The 19,977-nt window shown below is 44.5% G+C and overlaps 1 protein-coding gene across 2 annotated transcripts in view; it reads left to right on the forward strand.

The window, feature by feature from the left end:
* Window positions 1–19,977, forward strand: part of PDK3 (pyruvate dehydrogenase kinase 3) — a 300,615-nt gene that overhangs the window by 206,231 nt on the left and 74,407 nt on the right. The window contains exon 2 of one of the 2 annotated variants that reach the window (XM_058441397.1): window positions 18,606–18,817. In XM_058441397.1, the coding sequence (XP_058297380.1) occupies window positions 18,712–18,817 (106 nt within the window). In that variant the 5' untranslated portion in view covers window positions 18,606–18,711. Of the gene's footprint in view, window positions 1–18,526; window positions 18,818–19,977 lie in introns of those variants that run through there. The other variant, XM_032756696.2, reaches the window with a different exon arrangement.

A 19,977-nucleotide genomic window follows, 5' to 3' on the forward strand; every position in this document is an offset into this window, starting at 1 on the left:
TTAGCCAGATCTGGTAGTGCACACCTGTAGTTCCAGCTACTCAGGAGGATAAGGAAGGAGAAAAATGTTTTCAATTCCTTCTTGCCCCCTTGGAAATCTTTCATGGGTCAAATAATCAGGACTTAAGAAAAAAATAGAATGCTCACAAAGCAATAATCCTAGATGGGGGCAAGGGTTAAATAATTGAGAGCTGGTTACTGCAAGGAAAGTAGATGCCATGAGAGAAAAACACGTTTGTCTTTGCTTCCACAAATATCTAGATCATGCCTGTTGGGAGCAAGATTCGTTCCCAGTTAGTACATTCAGTGCTGCCAGAAGTAGCATTTTCTGTTTGATTTCTGTAACTATCAGAAAAGCATGAGATCACAGCTGTAACGCAAGATAAGGCCATTCCTAGGGCTTGGTGTTTCTACCCACCCCAACTCTGAGGTGGATGCACAGTGGTCCATAGGTAGCATTTTGAGGATCAGGGTATCACAGTCTTAAGAGTATTGATGCCAACTGAATCAGGTATTTAAAACGCACATTATTTGTATCATGAAACCCTTTTTGCCAAATAAGGTGGTGTGCATTTTCTGAACATTGTCCTATAAATTATAAATGCATCTAAAAATGTTCAACCACAGCTTCTTGCTAAAATTCTTCCACCTGAGACAACTTGTGACCATCCTCTCAGCCAGTTTCTTGAGAAAGTGACAGTTTGGATAGCGGACTTGGAGTTGGGAGAGTAGACAAGGAGGTCACTTCAGCTGCTTGGCTGAACCTCACTCCCTTCCTGTGGCTCTGCCTTCCTCATCAATGGGACAGGAATCTGGAAGAATATTCCAAGCATATTGAGGACTATGTATATGTGAACACTATGGAGTATATGTACACACTTGAGGGAAGACTAATGAAAACAAATTTACAAGAGAATCTAGGAGCAAGTTGTAATAGTGGTCAGTACTGTTATGTATATGAGTGTGTCTGGTGTGTGATATTTTGTAGGTAAGTTCAGAACTTGTTCCCACAAACTTTGCAAAATATCTTCTGGGGCATGGGAGGCTGGGGCACGGGAGGCTGGGGCACAGGAGGCTGAATAATGTCTCCTTCTCCTCCGTCTTTGTCTGTTTTCTGCTGCTATGGCAAAATATCTGAGACTGGGTAATTTATAAAGGACAGAAATTGATTTTTCACAGTTCTGAAGCTAAGAAGTTGAATATCAAGGTGCCAGAATCTGGTGTCTTGTGAGGACCTTCTTGCTGTGTCCACACATAGTGAAAAGTACAAGGACAAAAAAAAAGAAAAAAAAGGACTAAGGCTATGTCCTCACATGGCAGAAGAGCAGAAGACAGCAAACCCACTCTGGAAAGTCCTTTTTATAATGACATTAATCCATTCATGAGGAGAGAGCCCTCATAATCTAAATACCTCCCAAAAGGCCACACCTCCCAATGCTATAGCATTGTGGATTAAGTTTCCAACATATGGGTTTTGGGGGACACATTCACACCATAGCACCCTACCCCCCAAAGATGTCTACCTCCTGTCTACCTCCTATCCCTGGAAGCTGTGAATGTATTACCTTAACATGACAAAAGGGATATTACAAATATGATTAAATTAAAGATCTTGAGATACGGAGATTACCCTGGATTATCTGGATGGGTCCAATGTAATCACGAAGGTTCTTATAAGAGGGAGACAGGAGGGTAAGAGTGAGATAAGGAGAGTCAGAGAAGGAGATGAGACAATGGAAACAGAGGTTGGAGGGATACAGGGCCAGGAGCCAAGGAACACAGGCAACCTCAAAAAGCCAGAAAGGCAAAGAAGTCAGTTCTCACCTAGAGCTTCCAGAAGGAATTCAGCCCTGCCTACTCCTTGATTTTAGGACTTCTGACCTTTAGAACTGTAAGATAATAAATCTGTGTTGCTTTAAGCCACGAAGTTTGTGGTAATTTGATACAGCAGCAACTGAAAACTAATATAGGAAGACTCCACAGGATGTTTTCAATTCAACAAGCCTGGCTTGGTGACAGCATTGGGAGTAATGACTGGGGGCATTGTTCAGAGAGCTAGCGATCAGCTGGACACTATGCTAGGAACTGAGACCTCAGTGGTGGACAAACTGGCACGGGCTCTGCCAATATGGAACTTACAGCTGTGAGAGGAACACTGGCAGCAAACCAAAACTTGCTATTAATCAACTTCAAGTGTGCAGTGTGTTATGGAGGAGTACCGCCTGCCTGGTGTGATGGGAGTGATTAAAAGGAGACTGAGTCCATTGGGAGGATCAGGAAAGGTTTTCCTGAGGACATGGTGTTTAAGGCAGACTCTAAGGATGAGTAGGGGTTAGCTATTTCAGGTCAATGGGAGTGGAAAGAGCATTTTAGACAGAAGGAAGAGCATAGCCAAAAGCTGTAGGCAGGCAAAACACTGAATTTTAAAGAATTAAAATATATCCAGTATTGCCAAAGCAGACAAAATAAGAGCTAGAGTTGTACAAGAGGAGATGGAGAGATGCTAGGGTCTAGACCAGGCAGGGATAGGCCATTGAAGGAGAGTGGCATGACTATATGTACATTTTTAAAGATCACGTAAGCTGCAGTGGATGAAAGAATAGGGTGGGAGGCAAGAGAAAATGTAGGGAGGCCAGTTATAAGAACATTGCCATAGCCTGATGAAAAGTAACCATAGCCCTGGCCAGGATAGTGGTAGTTGGGATGGAAGAAAGCAGAGGATTCAAGAGATATAGAGGACACAGAATGCAAAGACTTGTTGCCTGAGGGGATGTAAGAGGTGATAGACAGGGAGGTGTTAAGAGTGATTCCCAGGTTCTTATCTTAAGCAACCTGGTCAATGAAGCCACCATTTTCTAAGGAAGGGAGCAATGCTGGGAGATAAAGATTTTGACAAGAACAGAAGAGTACCATTTTGGACACGTATAGCTTGAGGAGATCACTAAGACACTCAAGAGGAAATGGCTAGTAGGCATTTGGATATGTAGGGGCAGGAGATTTAAATTTGGGAGTCAGGATTGAGATGGTAAGTGAAGCCACAGGGATAATGGAAATTGCCTAGAAGAGAGGGGCAACTAAGAAAAGGGTGAGGACAGAGCTCTAAGAAACTCTAAGATAAAGCAGAGAAGCAGAAGTCATGAAGAGAGACCCAGCAGTGTCCAGAGAGCAGGAGGAAAACAAGGAAGGCATAGAGTCACTGAATTCAAAGAAAGAGAGTTTTCCAACAGGGAGGGAGTGACCACAAGATCAAGAAAAACAGGACTAAAAAGTATCCCTTGGTCATGAAGATCATTAATGACCTTAGCATGAATTTGGTATGGTGGGGGAGTAGGGAGCAGAATCAGGAATTGTCACCTCCTCGGAGTGTTTCTGGCAGGAAAAGCTGCATGGTGGTGAGAAATCCAGTGCTGTTGGGGATGGGGCCGAAATATGATTGCACTTCGAATCACCCCTAGAAAAGTTCCCCTTCCCCCACCAATAGCACGCACATGTACTTTGCTCTCCCAAAAAGACAAATGTAGGTGGTGGAAAGGACTCCAGGCCCCCTGGGTTTTAACCACATGTATTAGTCTGTTTAGGCTGCCACTCGCCTACTGGGTAACTTATAAACAACAGAAGTTCATGTCTTGCAGTTCTAGAGGCTGGGAATTCCAAGGTCAAGGCACCGGCAGATTCAGTATCTGAGTGAGGGCCTGCTTTCTCAAAGATGGTGCCTTCTCACTGAATCCTCACATGGTGGAAGGGGCAAGCTAGCTCTCTGGGGCCTCTTTTATAAGGGCACCGACCCCATTCATGATGACCTAATCACCTCCCAAAGGCCCCTCCTCCTAACACCTTCACCTTCGGGATTAGGGTTTTTGCATATGAATTTTGAGGGGCACAAGTATTCAGATCATAGCACCACACCTCCGTGGATGCTTTGGCCAGAATCATTCTATCAGTTGTTCTTCTTAGCTCTTGAGTCCTTGCTTGCTGCCATCTCTTTCTTGGTTATTCTGCAACTTGAACCATGAACTCACTTTCTCCTTCACTTTCTTCCTTTCACTCTCCTAATGTTGGAGAGATTTTATGTCTCCAGGGAGTCTGAGTTAATCAAAATCTCATTGCAACTGCTTCTCATCCAATGAGTATGCAGCGGTTCTTCACTGGGAGCATGGCCAGTCCTGTGAGAAGACAAAGGACAACAGGATCTTAGTTAGGCAGGTGAGGCATGGATAAGTATAAGGGAAGGTTACAGGTGAGTCTTCTACCTAGGAGAAGCCAGAAAGGCTATTGGAAAAGGCAACAGTTGCCCCAGATTGAAGGTTTAAATAAGGGGAAGAGAAAATGTATCTTTACTTTTTTATTGACTACTGAAATTCAGCTTATACCCAATTCAGATGGAGTTCCTTGACCATGACTATGAGGTGTATATAAGAGTCCAATCTTCTCCACCCTATGAGACGACATAGCATAAGAATGAGAGATTTCTTGGGTTATACTGCCAAATAAAACTTATCCAAGACCAAAGTGACTTTCTCACTGAAACCAGGGCAACAACAGGAATGCTGAGAAGAAAAAAAAAATGCAGTGAAAGAACGAAGCCATTTTGACGGAAAGGAATGCAAGAAAAAAAGGGTTATACAAGGAATTATACAAGGAAAAACAGAATACAGCTCTGACTCATGCAGTAAACTTGCTTTGTAAGCTGGTGAAAAAATAATTGATGTAATTAGAGAGGAATATCAGAGTTCTGAACTTGGTTTTGAATAATGCTTTGAACACAAACATAGCTTTTATGCGTAAATTTGGAGGTAGCTCTTTTCCCCCTCTCTTCATTATTTCCTTTGTCCTTCAGCTTTGGAAATTATTCCTTATAGTAAAATAAATGATTTCCTCTTATTTTCCTGTGAAAGTACTTGTCCTAACCCTTCCCTCAGGATCTATTGAATAAATTAGTACTTGAGGAACAATAGCTTCGGGTGACTACATTGGCATCAATAAATAATTTAGTATTGTAGTCAGAGCTCTTCTCATAGACTCATGATCTCCCTTTTAGAGATCAGCTGAAGTCAAGCCCTCTCACTTTACATCTGAGGAACAGGGTGTTGAAAGATAAAGCAATTTTCCCAAACCCATAGAGCTAGTTAGTGGCAGATCTCGGCCTGGAACTTCAAGGTCAGGTGTCTGCCTACACTATGCTGTCATGCTCAAATGTATGGAAACAGCAGCAGCCCCCATAATTGAAAGCTGGTGGATGCCAGGAGAGTAATATTTTCAGTCCTTACAACAAACCTATGAAGGAGGCTTCATTATTCTAATATCCCACTTTTTGGATGAGAAAACCAAAGCTCAGAGAGGTTAGATAATTCACCTAAGATCATGATTGCACCACTGCACTCCAGCCTGGGCGACACAGCAAGACCCTGTCTCAAAAAAAAAAAAAAATTACAGGACTAGCTAGCAAAGTTTTCTTCCTGCTACATCTAAAACTATAGACAAATATAGGAATCTTTCTTTCTTGAATGGGAAAAGTCTAGATCTTCAACAGCACCCACTCAAAAACTCTAAGTTATGGTTATATAAAAAGGCTACATCACTCATCACCAGTCATGTGTTTGTTAACTTGGCCTCAAGGACTAAGGAAGTGTAGTTTTATTTTTTCAGTGAAGCTTATCTGTGTGAAGCAATTTCATTTTTTGAGAACACGTCTCCTCCAATTCTTTTTTGTCATCACTTCCTCTGCTTGTATAGATCTTCAAATCATGGCCGAGAAAAATGCCTTGGTGTTTTAGTCCATTTAGTGTTGCTATTAAGGAATACCTGAGGCTGGGTGATTTATGAAGAAAACAGGTTTATTTGGCTCTGCAGGCTGTACAAGAAGCATGGTGCCGGCATCTGCTCCTGGTGAAAGCCTCAGGCTGCTTCCACTTATGTCAGAAGGGGAAGGGGAGCCAGGGTATGCAGAAATCACATGGCGAGAGAGGAAGCAATAGAAAGGGGAGGGAGATGCCAGAGTCTTTTTCACAACCAGCTCTGGTGGGAATTAATAAAGTGAGAACTCACCCTCCCACACTCCCGACCCAGGGAGGACATTAATCTATTCACAAAGGATCCACCCTGATATGGTTTGGCTCTATGTCCCCACCCAAATCTTATCTTGTAGCTCCCATAATTCCCATGTGTTGTGGGAGGGACCCGGTGGGAGATAATTGAATCATGAGGGTGGGTCTTTCCCATGCTGTTCTCATGATAGTGAATAAGTCTCAAGAGATCTGATGGTTTTAAAAACGGGAGTTTCCCTGCACAGCTCTCTGCCTGCCACCAACCACGTAAGACGTGACTTGCTCCTCCTTGCCTTCTGCCATGATTGCAAGGCCGCCCCAGCCATGTGGAACTGTAAGCCCATTAAACCCCTTTCTTTTGTAAATTTCCCAGTCTCAGGTATGACTTTATTAGCAGCATGAAAATGGACTAATACACACCCCTATAACCCAAACATGTCCCACCAGATCCCATCTCCAACATTGTGGATCAAATTTCAACATGAGATTTGGAGGGGGCAAACATTCAAACTATAGCACTTGCCAACTGAATAACGCACTGAACAAGAATCCAGTATTGAATTTATTGGCTCTACCATACTTCAGTGGCTGACCTTAGGCAGGTTACTTAACTTTTTAGGCCTCAGTTTTCTTCATCTGTAAATGATATGAGGATTAAAAGAGGTAACTGCACCTAACACAGCCCTGGCACAAAGAAGTCCAGAAGCTAATGCTAGTTACCTTCCCAAATAAATAGAAGTATAAAGGACACTCTGCAATATACCTAGCACAGCACTGTCCAGTAGAAATCTAATATGAGCCACAAATGTGAGCCACTGAGGTAATTTTACATTTTCTAGAAGGCACACTTTTAAAAGGGTAAAAAGAAACAGATAAAATCAATTTTAACAATATGTTATATTTAATCAATATATCCAAAAGGTTATTGTATTAGTCCATTCTCACACTGCTGATAAAGACCCAAGACTGGGTAATTTATAAAGAAAAAGAAGTTTAATGGACTCACAGTTCCACATGGCTGGGGCAGCCTCACAATCATGGCAGAAGGTGAAAGGCACATATTACATGGCAGCAGACAAAGAGAAAAATGAGAGTCAAGTGAAAGGGGAAACCCCTTATAAAATCATCAGCTCTCATGAGACTTATTTATTACCACAAGAACAGTGTGGGAGAAACCGCCTCCATGATTCAATTGTCTCCCATGGGGTCCCTCCCACAACATGTGGGAATTAAGGGAGCTACAGTTTTTTTTTTTTTTTTTTTTGAGACGGAGTCTCACTCTGTCACCCAGGCTGGAGTGTGGTGTCGTGATCTCGGCTCACTGCAATCTCTGCCTCTTAGGTTCAAGCAATTCTCCTGCCTCAGCCTCCTGAGTTGCTGGGATTACAGGCACGCACCACTACGCCCGGCTAATTTTTTTTTGTATTTTTAGTAGAGACAGGGTTTCATGTTGGTCAGGCTGGTCTGGAATTCCTGACCTCGTGATTCACCCGCCTTGGCCTCCCAAAGTGCTGGGATTATAGGCGTGAGCCACCGCGCCCGGCTGGGAGCTACAATTTAAGATGAGATCTGGGTGGGGACACAGCCAAACCATATCAGTTATCATTTCAACATGTAATCATTATAAAAATTAGTAATGTAGCCAGACACAATGGCTCATGCCTGTAATCCCAGCTACTTGGGAGGCTGACGCTGGAGAATAGCTTGAGTCCAGGAATTTGAGGCAGGCCTGGGTAACATAGCAAGACCCTCATCTCTAAAAAATTATTGATGAGATAGTTTACATCCTTTTTCATATCAAGTCTGAAATCTGGTGTGAATTTTATACATATGACATGTCTCAATTTGGACTAGCCACATTTCGACCCCATGTAGCTAGTGGTACTCTATTGGGCAGTGCAGTTCTAGCACTTCTCATGAGGATGAATCTCTATAGATTTGAAATCTGCCCTATTCTATTCTATTCTATGGCACACTTCAAATTGGGGGAAGCATTTGGCCCCAGTTCTGTTCCTTTAATATCACTAATACTATAGTCATTTTATGCATCAGATGATACAAGGTACAAATTATTCCTGAATAGGAATCCCTAAATTCCTTGTGAAGAATGGCTGTTTTTCTTTCTTTTTCTTTCTTTCTTTCTTTCCTTCCTTCCTTCCTTCCTTCCTTCCTTCCTTCCTTCCTTCCTTCCTTCCTTCCTTCCTTTTTTTTTGACGGAGTCTTGCTCTGTTGCCCAGGCTGGAGTGCTGTGGCGCAACCTCGGCTCACTGCAACCTCCACCTCCTGGGTTCAAGCGATTCTCCTGCCTCAGCCTCCCGAGTACCTGGGATTACAGGCACGCAACACTGCGCCTGGCTAGTTTTTGTATTTTTAGTAGAAATGAGGTTTCACCATGTTGGCCAGGCTGGCCTAGCTTCAAGTGATCCTCTCGCCTCGACCTCCCAAAGTGCTGGGATTACAGGCATGAGCCACTGTGCCTGGCCTGTTTTTCTTTTTCTCAAAACTTTAATACCTCCAGAAAAATGAGATCTAGTGGAGGGGCCAAGGCGAAAACAGCTGGGGCTGACAATAAGCCCCTGGTGGCCTAGGGAAAAGGCCCCCCTGGTAGCTACACAACACTTCCTGATGGAAATCATAGCGATTTGGAAGCTGCTGGTGGTTGTGATGGTTGGGGGTGGCGGTAAGGGCTGTACTTTGGCAAACGGCTTGGATGAAAGAAGGCTTTACTAAATGCTGATGTAAGAAATGCCAAGTTTTCTAGATAATAGGTGGCACCTCAGATGTCAGAGTCTGCTGCAAATAATGGTTCATGCTCTGTTAATTATGAGACTAAGTAAATATTAATAGAAACAGATAAGATCATGTTTTGGATAAAAACAGAAGAGCAGTGGATTCTGACAAGTCATCTTTTGGGGTGAAGGAGAACTGAATAAAGTCATTCATGTTACCTATCCTTGGTTCAGATTTTTAGAACACATTGCCACCCAGGGATTCTAAGGATTTTCTCAATGTCACATCAAACCACGATATCACTCAAAGCATTCATTAGTGGTGGTTGTTTTGTTGGCATTTTGCTGTATTTCCTTCTATACCTTTCGATAAAAAAGGTTTAGGTGATCTCTTCATAGCTAAGCTCAGTTTATTTATTTATTTATTTATTTAGAGACAGGGTCTCACTCTGTCACCCAGACTGGGGTGCAGTGGTGTGATCTTGTCTCACTGCAGCCTCGATCTCCTGAGCTCAATCCATCCTCCTACCTCAGCTTCCCAAGTAGCTGGGACTATAGGCGTAATTCACCAGGCCTGGATGATTTTTTTGTTTTTGTTTTTTGTAGGGATGGGGTTTTGTCACGTTGCCTAGGCTGGTCACGAACTCCTGGGCTCAAGTGATCCTCCCGCCTCCGCCTTCCAAAGTGCTGGGATTACAGGCACGAGCCACTGAGCCCTGCCTGAAGCTCAGATTTAATACATAATTTAGTATCTTGCTTTTTCCGTCTTATTATAATGTTTGTATTTTCCGTGTTCTCATATAGACTTCATACAAAGAACCTTTAAAGACAGTGTAATGGTTCATTGTATGTGTGCCATGATTTATTTAACCATCCTCTGTTATTGTTTCCCTTTTGGGTATTATAGGATCTGATTTTGTTCATAACCCTTGGGCACAAGAAACATTATCTTTCTTTATTTTAAAAAATCAAATTAAATCCGGGTTTGCATTCCCACATGCAGAGCTGGCAAGATGCCCAACAGCAGCCATTACTGGGGGGCTTGTCCCCATATGTATGTACAGGATACCTGAAGTATGCTTGGCATGAAAGTTAGGATACTTTTTCAGTTTTTAGTTTGAGATGGGGTCTTGCTCTGTCTCTTAGGCTGGAGTACAGTGGTGAGATCACGGCTCACTGCAGCCTCAACCTCTCAGGCTCAGATGATCCTCCCCACTCGGCCTCCTCAGTAGTAGGTGGGTGCCACCATGCCCAGCTAATTTTTGTATTTTTAGTAGAGATGGGGTTTTGCCATGTTGCCTAGGCTGGTCTTGAACTCCTGGGCTCAAGCAATCCACTTGCCTTGGCCTCCTAAAGTGCTGGGATTACAGGTGTGAGCCACTGCTCCCAGCCCTATGATAGTTTTGAGTCTAGTAATATCAGTCTGCTTAAGGTGGCCTAAACCATAAAAATGTACTGGCCCATGTAACTGGAAGTTCAGAGAAGGCTTCAGGTTGGATTGATTTAGTGCCCTGACAACATCACTGAGGACCCAGTTTCTTCCCATTTCTGCTCTGCTTTCTGCAAAGTCAGCTTCACTCTGGCCACAAAATGGTTGTCTACTGCACTCCAGGTACTACATGCTTCCTTGAGTGCACCCAGAGATGGGAATGAGGTAGGAAGAGAGAAGGAGAAAAGTGAGAGGTTGAGAGAGGTGCTTCTAGAAGCTTCCTCAGAATAGCAGCAAGTTTCTTTCACAGAAGCTCCCAGGAAATGTCTCCTCCTATATCATTGGCCTAAATTGGGTCAAGTATCTATCCTTGAACCAGGAGCCATGGCCAGCAATCAGAATTAAGCTCATTAGTTTGTAGATTGACCCATATATATATCATGACTACAACTGAGGTGGGCTATTTTCTTCCCAAGGCACAAATGAACTGCCCGGGGGAGTGAACAAAAGTGGGAGTAGTTACCAATAGAAGAAGGAATGGATTTTATAGAGGTAACCAAAATGTCTCCTATATCTTCCAACTTCTGTTTTCAGTCCTAGAAACCAAAGCACCCCATTGCACATAAGCAGCTAATGATATTGTCAAGGCATAGCAGCCCAAAGGCCAGAGCCAAAGACTCCACTGTCTTTTAGGCTGGGGAAGATAAGCGACTCCTTTCTTCTGCACCTCCAAGAGCAGCAAAATCAAAACATAGATTTAATTTCTCAATAAATTATCCTGTCACATAATCCCTGTACTTAAAATCTTTTCTGGCCAGGCGTGGTGGCTCATGCCTGTAATCCCAGCACTTTAGGAGGCCGAGGTGGATGGATCAACTGAGATCAGGAGTTCAAGACCAGCCTGGCCAACATGGTGAAACCCCATCTCTACTAAAAATACAAAAAAAAAAAAAGAAAGAAAAAAATTAGCCAGGCACAGTGGCATGCGCCTGTAATCCCAGCTATTTGGGAGGCTGAGGCAGGAGAATCGCTTGAACCTGGGAGGTGGAGGTTGCGGTGAACTGAGATCGCACCACTGCACTCCAGCCTGTGTGACAGAGCGAGACTCCATCTCAAACAAACAAACAAACAAAAAATTCTTTTCTGACCTCTTTTGGAGGAATATAAAGGCTGAAACCCCTTAATTAGAAACAAAAGGACCAGGATAAACAGGGCTTCAAGAGGGTTTGGGCCATCCAAAAGAGTTTGCTGAAAAAAATCCTACCCCATAAGTACATACAGCTATTATGCATCCATAAGAATTAAAAAAATTAAAAAATCTAGAATCTAGACACGGGAGAAAAGAGCTACTTCTTCAAATAATACACATATTTGATTAAAGATGTACATTTAGTAAAGCTTTATTAAGTAACCCTTGATCCACTAGTTCACTTATTTTCACCATCTCACTTCCCACTCTTAAAATCGAAAGGTGCCTGGCAAATCTTGGAATCAACCGAGACATCCTTCAGTAGGTAAATGAATAATAAACTGTGATAAATCCAACACGGTGAAATATTATTTAGCCCTAAAAAGAAATGAACTATCAAGCCATGAAAAGACACTGAGAAACTTTAAATGCATATGGCGATGTGAAAGAAGCCAGTCTGAAAAAGCCACATCCTGTAGAATTCCAACTATATGACATTCTGGAAAAGGCAAAATTAGAGACAGTGAAAAGATCAGTGGTTTCCAGGGGTCAGAAGAAAGGGAGGGTTGAATAGGCAGAGCACAGAGGAGTTTTAGGACAGCAAAACTATTCTGTGTGATACTATAGTGGTGGATACTTGTCATTATACATTTGTCCAAACCCACAAAATGTACAACAGTAGGAGTGAATCCTAATGTAAACTATGGACTTTGGATGATAATGATGTGTTAATATGGGTCCCTTGATTGTAATAAATGTACCAGTCTGGTAGGGGATGTTGATGGTGGAAGAGGATGTGTGTCTCAGGGGGATATGTGGGAATTCCCTGTGTTTTCCATTGAATTTTGCTGTGAACCTAAAAATTCTTTAAAAATAAAGTCTATTTTGTTTTAAAAAGGCAGGCTGGTATTATGAAAGAACATCGAATTGAGAGCCAGGAGACCTGGATTCAAACCCAGACCGCCATTTACGAGTTGTATAAACTTAAATTATTTTAACCTTTCTGTGTCTTACCTCACTCACCTGTAAAATGAGGATAATATTCATCCATCATATTCACTGTGAAGAGACAACATAAGTGCTTTCACACAGCACACAATAGGTGCTCAAAAAAACATTAACCGAGAAGAGAGAAGGAGGAAGAAAATACAAGGAGAGCGGGATATTATACCCCTGTCAAATGGTGACAGAGGTATTTTGTAACAAGATCCACTAGTTAGGGAGATAGATCTTTTTTTTCTCATCTATTCCACTCTACTTTGGATTTTGGCTGTATCATATTATGATTTAATAAAGTGTCCATTATTATTTAAATTACTCAGAAAACTACCTTTGCCTAGTTCTAGTGTTCTATAGCAGCTGTTGAGAAGGAATGAGATTTGGGATAGGTTTGGTTGTTATTTTTGTTGATTTTTATGTATTTAATACATGTTTGTTGTGAACCTGAACAGTGACTGTTAGTTATGCTGGGTACTGGGGATGCAGCAGTGAGTACACCAGACTTGGTCCCAGCCCTGCCAAGGCTTAAGTCTAGTGTAGAAGACAGGCATTGATCAAACTATAACAAAGTGTTTGGAGGTAACTCTGGGAAGTACAGAGAATCGAGAAATCATATGGCAAGGAGAAGGAACTGACTTTATGGTCAGGGAAGGCCTCCTTTTATGTTTAAGTGATGATTACACTGAGATCTGAGGCATTAGCTGGAAGGAATAGGGAGTTAGGTTAGAGTGGGTTAGGGGAGGACAGTGATTTTCACACTGAGGTGCATCAGAATTACCCGCAGGTGGCCGGGCGCGGTGCCTCACGCCTGTAATCCTAGCATTTTGGGAGGCAGAGGTGGGCAGATTGCCTGAGCTCAGGAGTTCGAGACCAGCCTGGGCAACATGGTGAAACCCTGTCTCTACTAAAAATACAAAAAATTAGCTAGGCGTGATGGTGCGCACCTGTAATCCCAGCTACTCAGGAGGCTGAGGCACGAGAATTGCTTGAACCTGGGAGGCAGAGGTTGCAATGAGCTGAGATCATGCCACTGCACTCCAGCCTGGGCGACAGAGTGAGTCTGTCTCAAAAAAAAAAAAAAAAAAAAAATTACCTGGAGGGCTTGTATATTAGTTAACTGTTGCTGCGTAATGAATTATCCAGAAACTTAGCAGCTGGAAACCACAAACACTTATTACAACAAACTAAGGATTTCTGGGGGTCAGGAGTCCAGGAGCTGCTTAGTTGAGTGGTTCTGACTCAGGGTCTCTCTCAAGGTTACAATGAGGTGTCTCTCAAGGTTACAATGAGGTGTCAATCAAGGTGTTGGCTAGAGCTTTGTCATCTCAAGGCTTCGCAGGGGGAGTATCATAGGAGAGAGAGAGAGAGACAGAGACAGAGAGAGAGAGAGGTGGGGGGAGGGAGAGAGGTAGGGAGGCAGGGAGCATTAGTATAGTACATTTGCTATAATTCATGAACCAATATTGATACGTTATTATTAAACAAATTTGGGCCAAAGTCTATACTTTATTCAGAATTCCTTAGTTTTACCTAACATCCCTTTGTCCATTTGTTTTAGAATATTTTATTCCTTTTAGCTAGAATGATTGCCTATATTGACTTTATTTTTTAAATTCCCTTTTTTTTTTTTTGAGACAGAGTCTCACTCTGTCGCCCAGGCTGGAGTGCAATAGCGCGATCTCGGCTCACTGCAACCTCCGCCTCCCGGGTTCAAGCAATTCTTCTGCCTCAGCCTCCCAAGTACCTGGGATTACAGGCACCCACCATCATGCCTGGCTAATTTTTTTATTTTTAGTACAGACAGGGTTTCACCATGTTGGCCAGGCTGGTCTTGAACTCCTGACCTCAGGTGATCCGCCTGCCTCAGCGTCCCAAAGTGTTGGGATTACAGGCATGAGCCACCACGCCCGGCCTGTATTTTAAATTTCTAGTTATATTTTTAAATGACAAATAATAATTGTACATATTCATGAGGTTACACAGTGATCAGATCAGGGTAATCAGCATATTCATAATCTCAAACATTTCCATTTCCTTGTGTTGGGAACTTCAATATTCTCCTTCTAACTATTTGAAACTATATAATACATTGTTTTTAACTATAGTCACCCTACAGTGCTATAGAACACTAGAACTTATTCCTCCTGTATAGCCATAATTTTGTATCCTTTAACAAATCTCTCCCTATCCTAATATCCTTTAAAAATTTTTTAATTGACACATAATAATTGTACATATTTATGGGGTATATAGTGACATTTTGATACATACAATGTAGAGTGGTCAAATCAGGATGATTAGCGTATCCACCACCTCAAACATTTATCATTACTAATATCCTTTTTTTTTCTGTTCCAGAATCCCAACCAGGATAGTACATTATATTTGGTTGTCATATCTCCTTAGGCTCTTCTTGGTAGGTGACAGTTTCTCAGGCTTTCCTTGTTTTGAATACCCTTGATAGTTTTGAGGAGTACTGGTCAGGCATTTTGTAGGATCCCAGTCTCCGGAGTGAGATCTCATCACTTCTGGCCACACTCTTCTTTGTTAGAAGCATGAGCTAAGTCTGACCCACATTCAAGTGGAAAGGAATTAAGCTGCATCTCTTGAGGGGTATCAAAGAATTTGTGGCCATATCTTTAAGACCCTCATTGCTTGCTAAAACGCAGATCTGCTTCAGTAGGGCTGCAGTGGGGCCCAAGAGTTTGCATTTCTTTTTCTTTTTTTTCTTTTTTTAAGATGGAGTTTTGCTCTTGTTGCCCAGCCTGGAGTGCAATGGTGCAATCTCGGCTCACTGCAACCTCCACCTCCCAGGTTCAAGTGATTCTCCTGCCTCAGCCTCCCGAGTAGCTGGGATTACAGGCATGTGTCACTATGCCCTGCTAATTTTGTATTTTTAGTAGAGATGGGGTTTCTCCATTTTGGTCAGGCTGGTCTCCAACTCCCGACTTCAGGTGATCCACCCGCCTCAGCCTCCCAAAGTGCTGGGATTACAGGCGAGAGCTACCGCACCTGGCCTAATCTTTTTTTTTTTTTTGAGACAGAGTCTTGCTCTGTGGCCCAGGCTGGAGTGCAATGGCGCAATCTCAGCTCACTGCAACCCCACCTCCTGGGTTCAAGTGGTTCTCCTGCCTCAGCCTCCCGAGTAGCTGGAATTACAGGTGTGCACCACCACGCCCAGCTAATTTTTGTATTTTTAGTAGAGACGGGGTTTCACCATGTTAGCCAGGCTGGTGTCGATCTCCTGACCTCGTGATCCACCCACCTCAGACTCCCAAAGTGCTGGGATTACACGCGTGAGCCACTGCGCCAGGCCTCTTTTTTTTTTTGAGACTGGGTCTCACTTTGTCACCCAGGCTGGTGTGCAGTGGTGCAATCTTGGCTCACTGCAGCCTCCACTTCCTGAGCTCAAGCTATCCTCCCATCTCAGCCCCCCAAGTAGCTGGGACTATAGGAGCACACCACCTTGCCCTGCTAATATTTTTGTATTTTTAGTAGAGATGGAGTTTTGCCATGTTGCCCAGGCTGGTCTCCAACTCCTGAGCTCAAGCAACCTGCCCGCCTCTGCCTCCCAAAGTGCTAGGATTAGATGCCCCAAGAGTTTGCATTTCTAACAAGTTTTCAGGTGATGCTGCTGCCGCAGGTCCAGGGATTTCACTTTTGAAAGCCACTGGGAGTGGGGTCTGCACTAGACCTTGGTATGTACAAGGAGTTGAAAAAAGTTCATCAAGATCTATTTATCAACACACTGGTGTCACTTCTGGCCTCTGCAAGTTATCATGAAAGTATTAGGTAAAAATATGTGCATTGCTGTACACAAGAGGTATAGTACCTTGTATTTATATTACATATGGTTTATTTCATTTGACTGTCACAAATGCCAGGAAGATAAATCAGGTATCTTAATCTGACATAAAAATAAGGGTGACGCAGACAGCCTAGGTGACCTTAGCCTTGTCTAAGCACATTTTACATTATATCCGGCTCTTTCATATTGTTCCCAACTTCTAGGACTTTGTCACCTTTTGGAAAAGCAGAAATAAAATTAAGTACATGAAAGTTTAAATAATCAAATCAACAGAATGGATTTTAAGTAGCATTTTGTGCAGTGGAAAAGGAAGAAGTGAAACAAGTGATTTGCAAGCGCAGAAAGATCAGCGCTTTGTTGCTTAGGCTGAGAAAATCTCCCTCTCCACAAATATCCAGCTTCTTCCTGCTCACTGAAAACTGCCACCAATTATCGCTCCACTTCCAGGTAGCACCTGAGAGTCACTTTAGGAACCACAGGCCACTGGTCTTCTCTTTCTCTGCCCATGCACACCAACTGGATTACTTAGCTCTTCTGGTAAAGCTCCTGGTTAAAGAAGTTGTTAGTATGTCTTTTTTAATGCTTTGATTTAATTTGAATGGAAAAAACATGGTAGTCTACATACCTCTACCAAGATGACCAAGATGTTCTTGAAAATCCAAAAGTCTAGAAGACCACTGGATGTCTTTTTTTTTGAGACGGAGTCTTGCTCTGTCGCCCAGGTTGGAGCGCAGTGGCACGATCTCGGCTCACTGCAAGCTCTGCTTCCCAGGTTCATGCCATTCTCCTGCCCCAGCCTCCCGAGTAGCTGGGGCTACAGGGGCCCGCCACCACACCCGGCTAATTTTTCGTACTTTTAGTAGAGCTGGGGTTTCACCATGTTAGCCAGGATGGTCTCGATTTCCTGACCTCGTGATCCGCCCGCTTCGGCCTCCCAAAGTGCTGGGATTACAGGCGTGAGCCACCGCACCTGACCGATGTCTTTTACTGTGTATGTTACTTTTCTTTACATTCAGAGTAGAGATGCAACTGTTTTATTAAGCAAAGAATTGGCTGCATAAATGTCCACTGAAGGCACAAAAGCTAAATAGCTACCCACCAATAATCTCATTCAGTGAGAAAACTAGTCCAATCAGAGACCCAAGGAGTGGCTTCCAGTCACATTTGTACCTTTCCTTAAAGAACATTCTTCCTGTCCTTTTGGTTACATGTTTATGTTTACATATTGCCAAAAAAAAAAAAGCCAAGGTTTGGTGGAAATGGCTAAAGCAAGCTGTACTTTATTCACTCAAAATAGGAAATAACAATTTCATATGCTGAGCCCTGAGTTCAAGTTCACTTTTTTTTTTTTTTTTGAGAGGGGGGTCTGGGTATGTTGCCTAGGCAGATCTTGAACTTCTGGGCTCACGTGATCCTCCCACCTCCGCGTGCACGGTCGTTGGGACTATAGGTGCATGTTACCATGCCAGGCTCTCAAATTCACTTGAGATAAAGAATACCCAACACTGTGTAAGCATAGACTCCCGTCCAAAAGTGGTGGTGAAGCATGAAGGGAGCTGTCCTGTGGTGGTGGTGCAGAGAAGGGGTATGAAAGAAAGTGCCAGTGACCTTACATTTGATCCTTTCCAATGGTAGTAGTGGGGTGGGGGGGTATGAAACAGAGTCAGTGACCTTGCAATTATCCTGTCCACTGGCATTGGGGAGGTAGGGGGTGTTAGTGACCCCTGACCTCACAATGGATCCCGTCCAACGGTGGTGGTGGGGAGACATGAAATGCAATCAGTGACAATCTTGTGCGGGAAGGAGGGGCAAGGAGCCACGAAAAAGAGAACCAGCGACCTAACAATCCAGTCCAAAGGTGTTCTCTCGGGAGTGAGGCAGGGAGGTGGGGGTGGGGTTGGGCCACGAAACAGAGTCAGTCTAGCTAGGCTGTAAAATCTAAGTGTCAAGATGCGGCGAACTGCAAGTCCTCCCGGAAAAGGCGCCTGCGGTTGAGAAGGGTCTTGAGCAGCGCGGAGGATCGGATTCCGGGCTCCCGGCCTCTTCCCGGTCCGCGGGCACCTCGGCTACCTTTCGGCAGTGGAGAACCCAGCCAGAGGCGGAGCTGAGAGCGGCTGCACTTGCCGGGCTGGGCTGAGTCCCACGAGCCAGGGAGGGGGTCTCTGGCGCCGCGCCCGGACAAAATACAAACGTCACAGAGGCAGCGGCGGCCAATCAGTGGAGGGCGCGCGCGGCCGCGTGCCCCTCGCGCTCCTCGCCGCCCCTCGCGCGCCGCGTACGTGCAGCAACCGACTCCGCCCAGCGAGGCGGAGCCTAGGGAAGCCGCGGGCGGCCGGCCGCGGTCCTGGAGCTGCTGCTGCTGCTGCTGCTGCGGCGGCTGCACCGGCGGCGCCGAGGCCGAGGTAGAGGCCGGGGTGCGCGCTTAGCAAACGTGCCGTATCCGTGCGGCTTGGCTGCGCCAGCCCTTGCGGCCACCCGGGCGTCTAGGCGGGTCTGTGCGCCGCCCCGGCGAGGATGCGGCTGTTCCGGTGGCTGCTGAAGCAGCCGGTGCCCAAGCAGATCGAGCGCTACTCGCGCTTTTCGCCGTCGCCGCTCTCCATCAAACAGTTCCTGGACTTCGGTGAGTACGGGGCCAAGGGTCCCCATGGGCCCGGGGCCGCCGCCATTCGGGCTGCCACCCCGGATCTCCGTAGCTTCGGGTAACGTCCGTGGGAACCGCAGGCGGGGCTAGGGGATATCCGAGGGGCTCTCCTGGGGCTCGGATTTCGGGGCGCGGAGGGGCAGGGCCTGGGCCCCTCGCACCCAGCCTGGGACTTACCCGGAGACACAGAAACGGCATCTCATTGCAGGACCCTCATCGCAGGCGAGACTCCCCAAACCTGCCATCGTTAGCTTCAAATCTGCTTGACACAAACCTCACAGCCCTTAAAACTTCAGAACGAGATGTGGGTGGCTTTTTAATGTTTTTATTTTTAGAATTTTTTTTTTTTGGTTGGGTGAGAACTGTTTAGAAATACCTTGAGGTTGAATAAATTGTGCAACGGCATTTTGTTCCTTTTCTGCTCTAAGGTGTTGCTGTGTGGCTGGAGTGGCAGGACTCGAACTGTTGTCTTCATCAGGTTATGTTAAAGCAGTTAGAGGCCTGGCCTGCAGACGCCTTAGATGCTTGGGAAGAGCGGACGCCTGGGTTCCTAGCATCAGAGCAGGGTCTAATACAACTCTGGCTTTAGTGCCAGCACCTTTGGTTTCTCTTCTCCATTGGTGTCCCACCCACATTCTCCCTGTCCGGTGGGCTGGTGGGTGGCTTTCACGGATTGAGGTGGGACCAAAGAAGATTCGGGTTCCCAGCCTGCCTCAGGCCTAGCTGAGATGGGAATAGATTCCACCACCTTCTGTTAATTGGATCATGTTTCCCCAGAAAACGAAGGAGCTGGTTGTGAAACACCTAAAAGTAAAATGCATGCATTGAGGTATCAGAATGAAACTCAGCATCCCTGAAGGAAAATCAAATCCAGCAGCAAAGATGTTCTAAGCTCTCCAGGGGAAATCGTAAGGTGTCTGTTCATTTAATGAATTTTATGTAAATGTCAAGGGTGTCAGTGATAGTGTCAGTTGGGCATAAAAACTAAAGTGCAGAGTAGGTAGAACATTTGAGGAAGACCTGATATGCAAAAAGTGATGTCTATGCTTTTTTTTTTTTTTTTTTAAAGCTAGGATAAGAAGAGAGGAATAGGTTAAAGTTGAGACCAAATTAAAATTTTAGAAGCCAATTTGCCAGAG

Source organism: Hylobates moloch, unplaced genomic scaffold (assembly GCF_009828535.3).
Source record: "Hylobates moloch isolate HMO894 unplaced genomic scaffold, HMol_V3 SCAFFOLD_7, whole genome shotgun sequence".
In the NCBI taxonomy this organism is placed as follows: Eukaryota; Metazoa; Chordata; class Mammalia; order Primates; family Hylobatidae; genus Hylobates; species Hylobates moloch.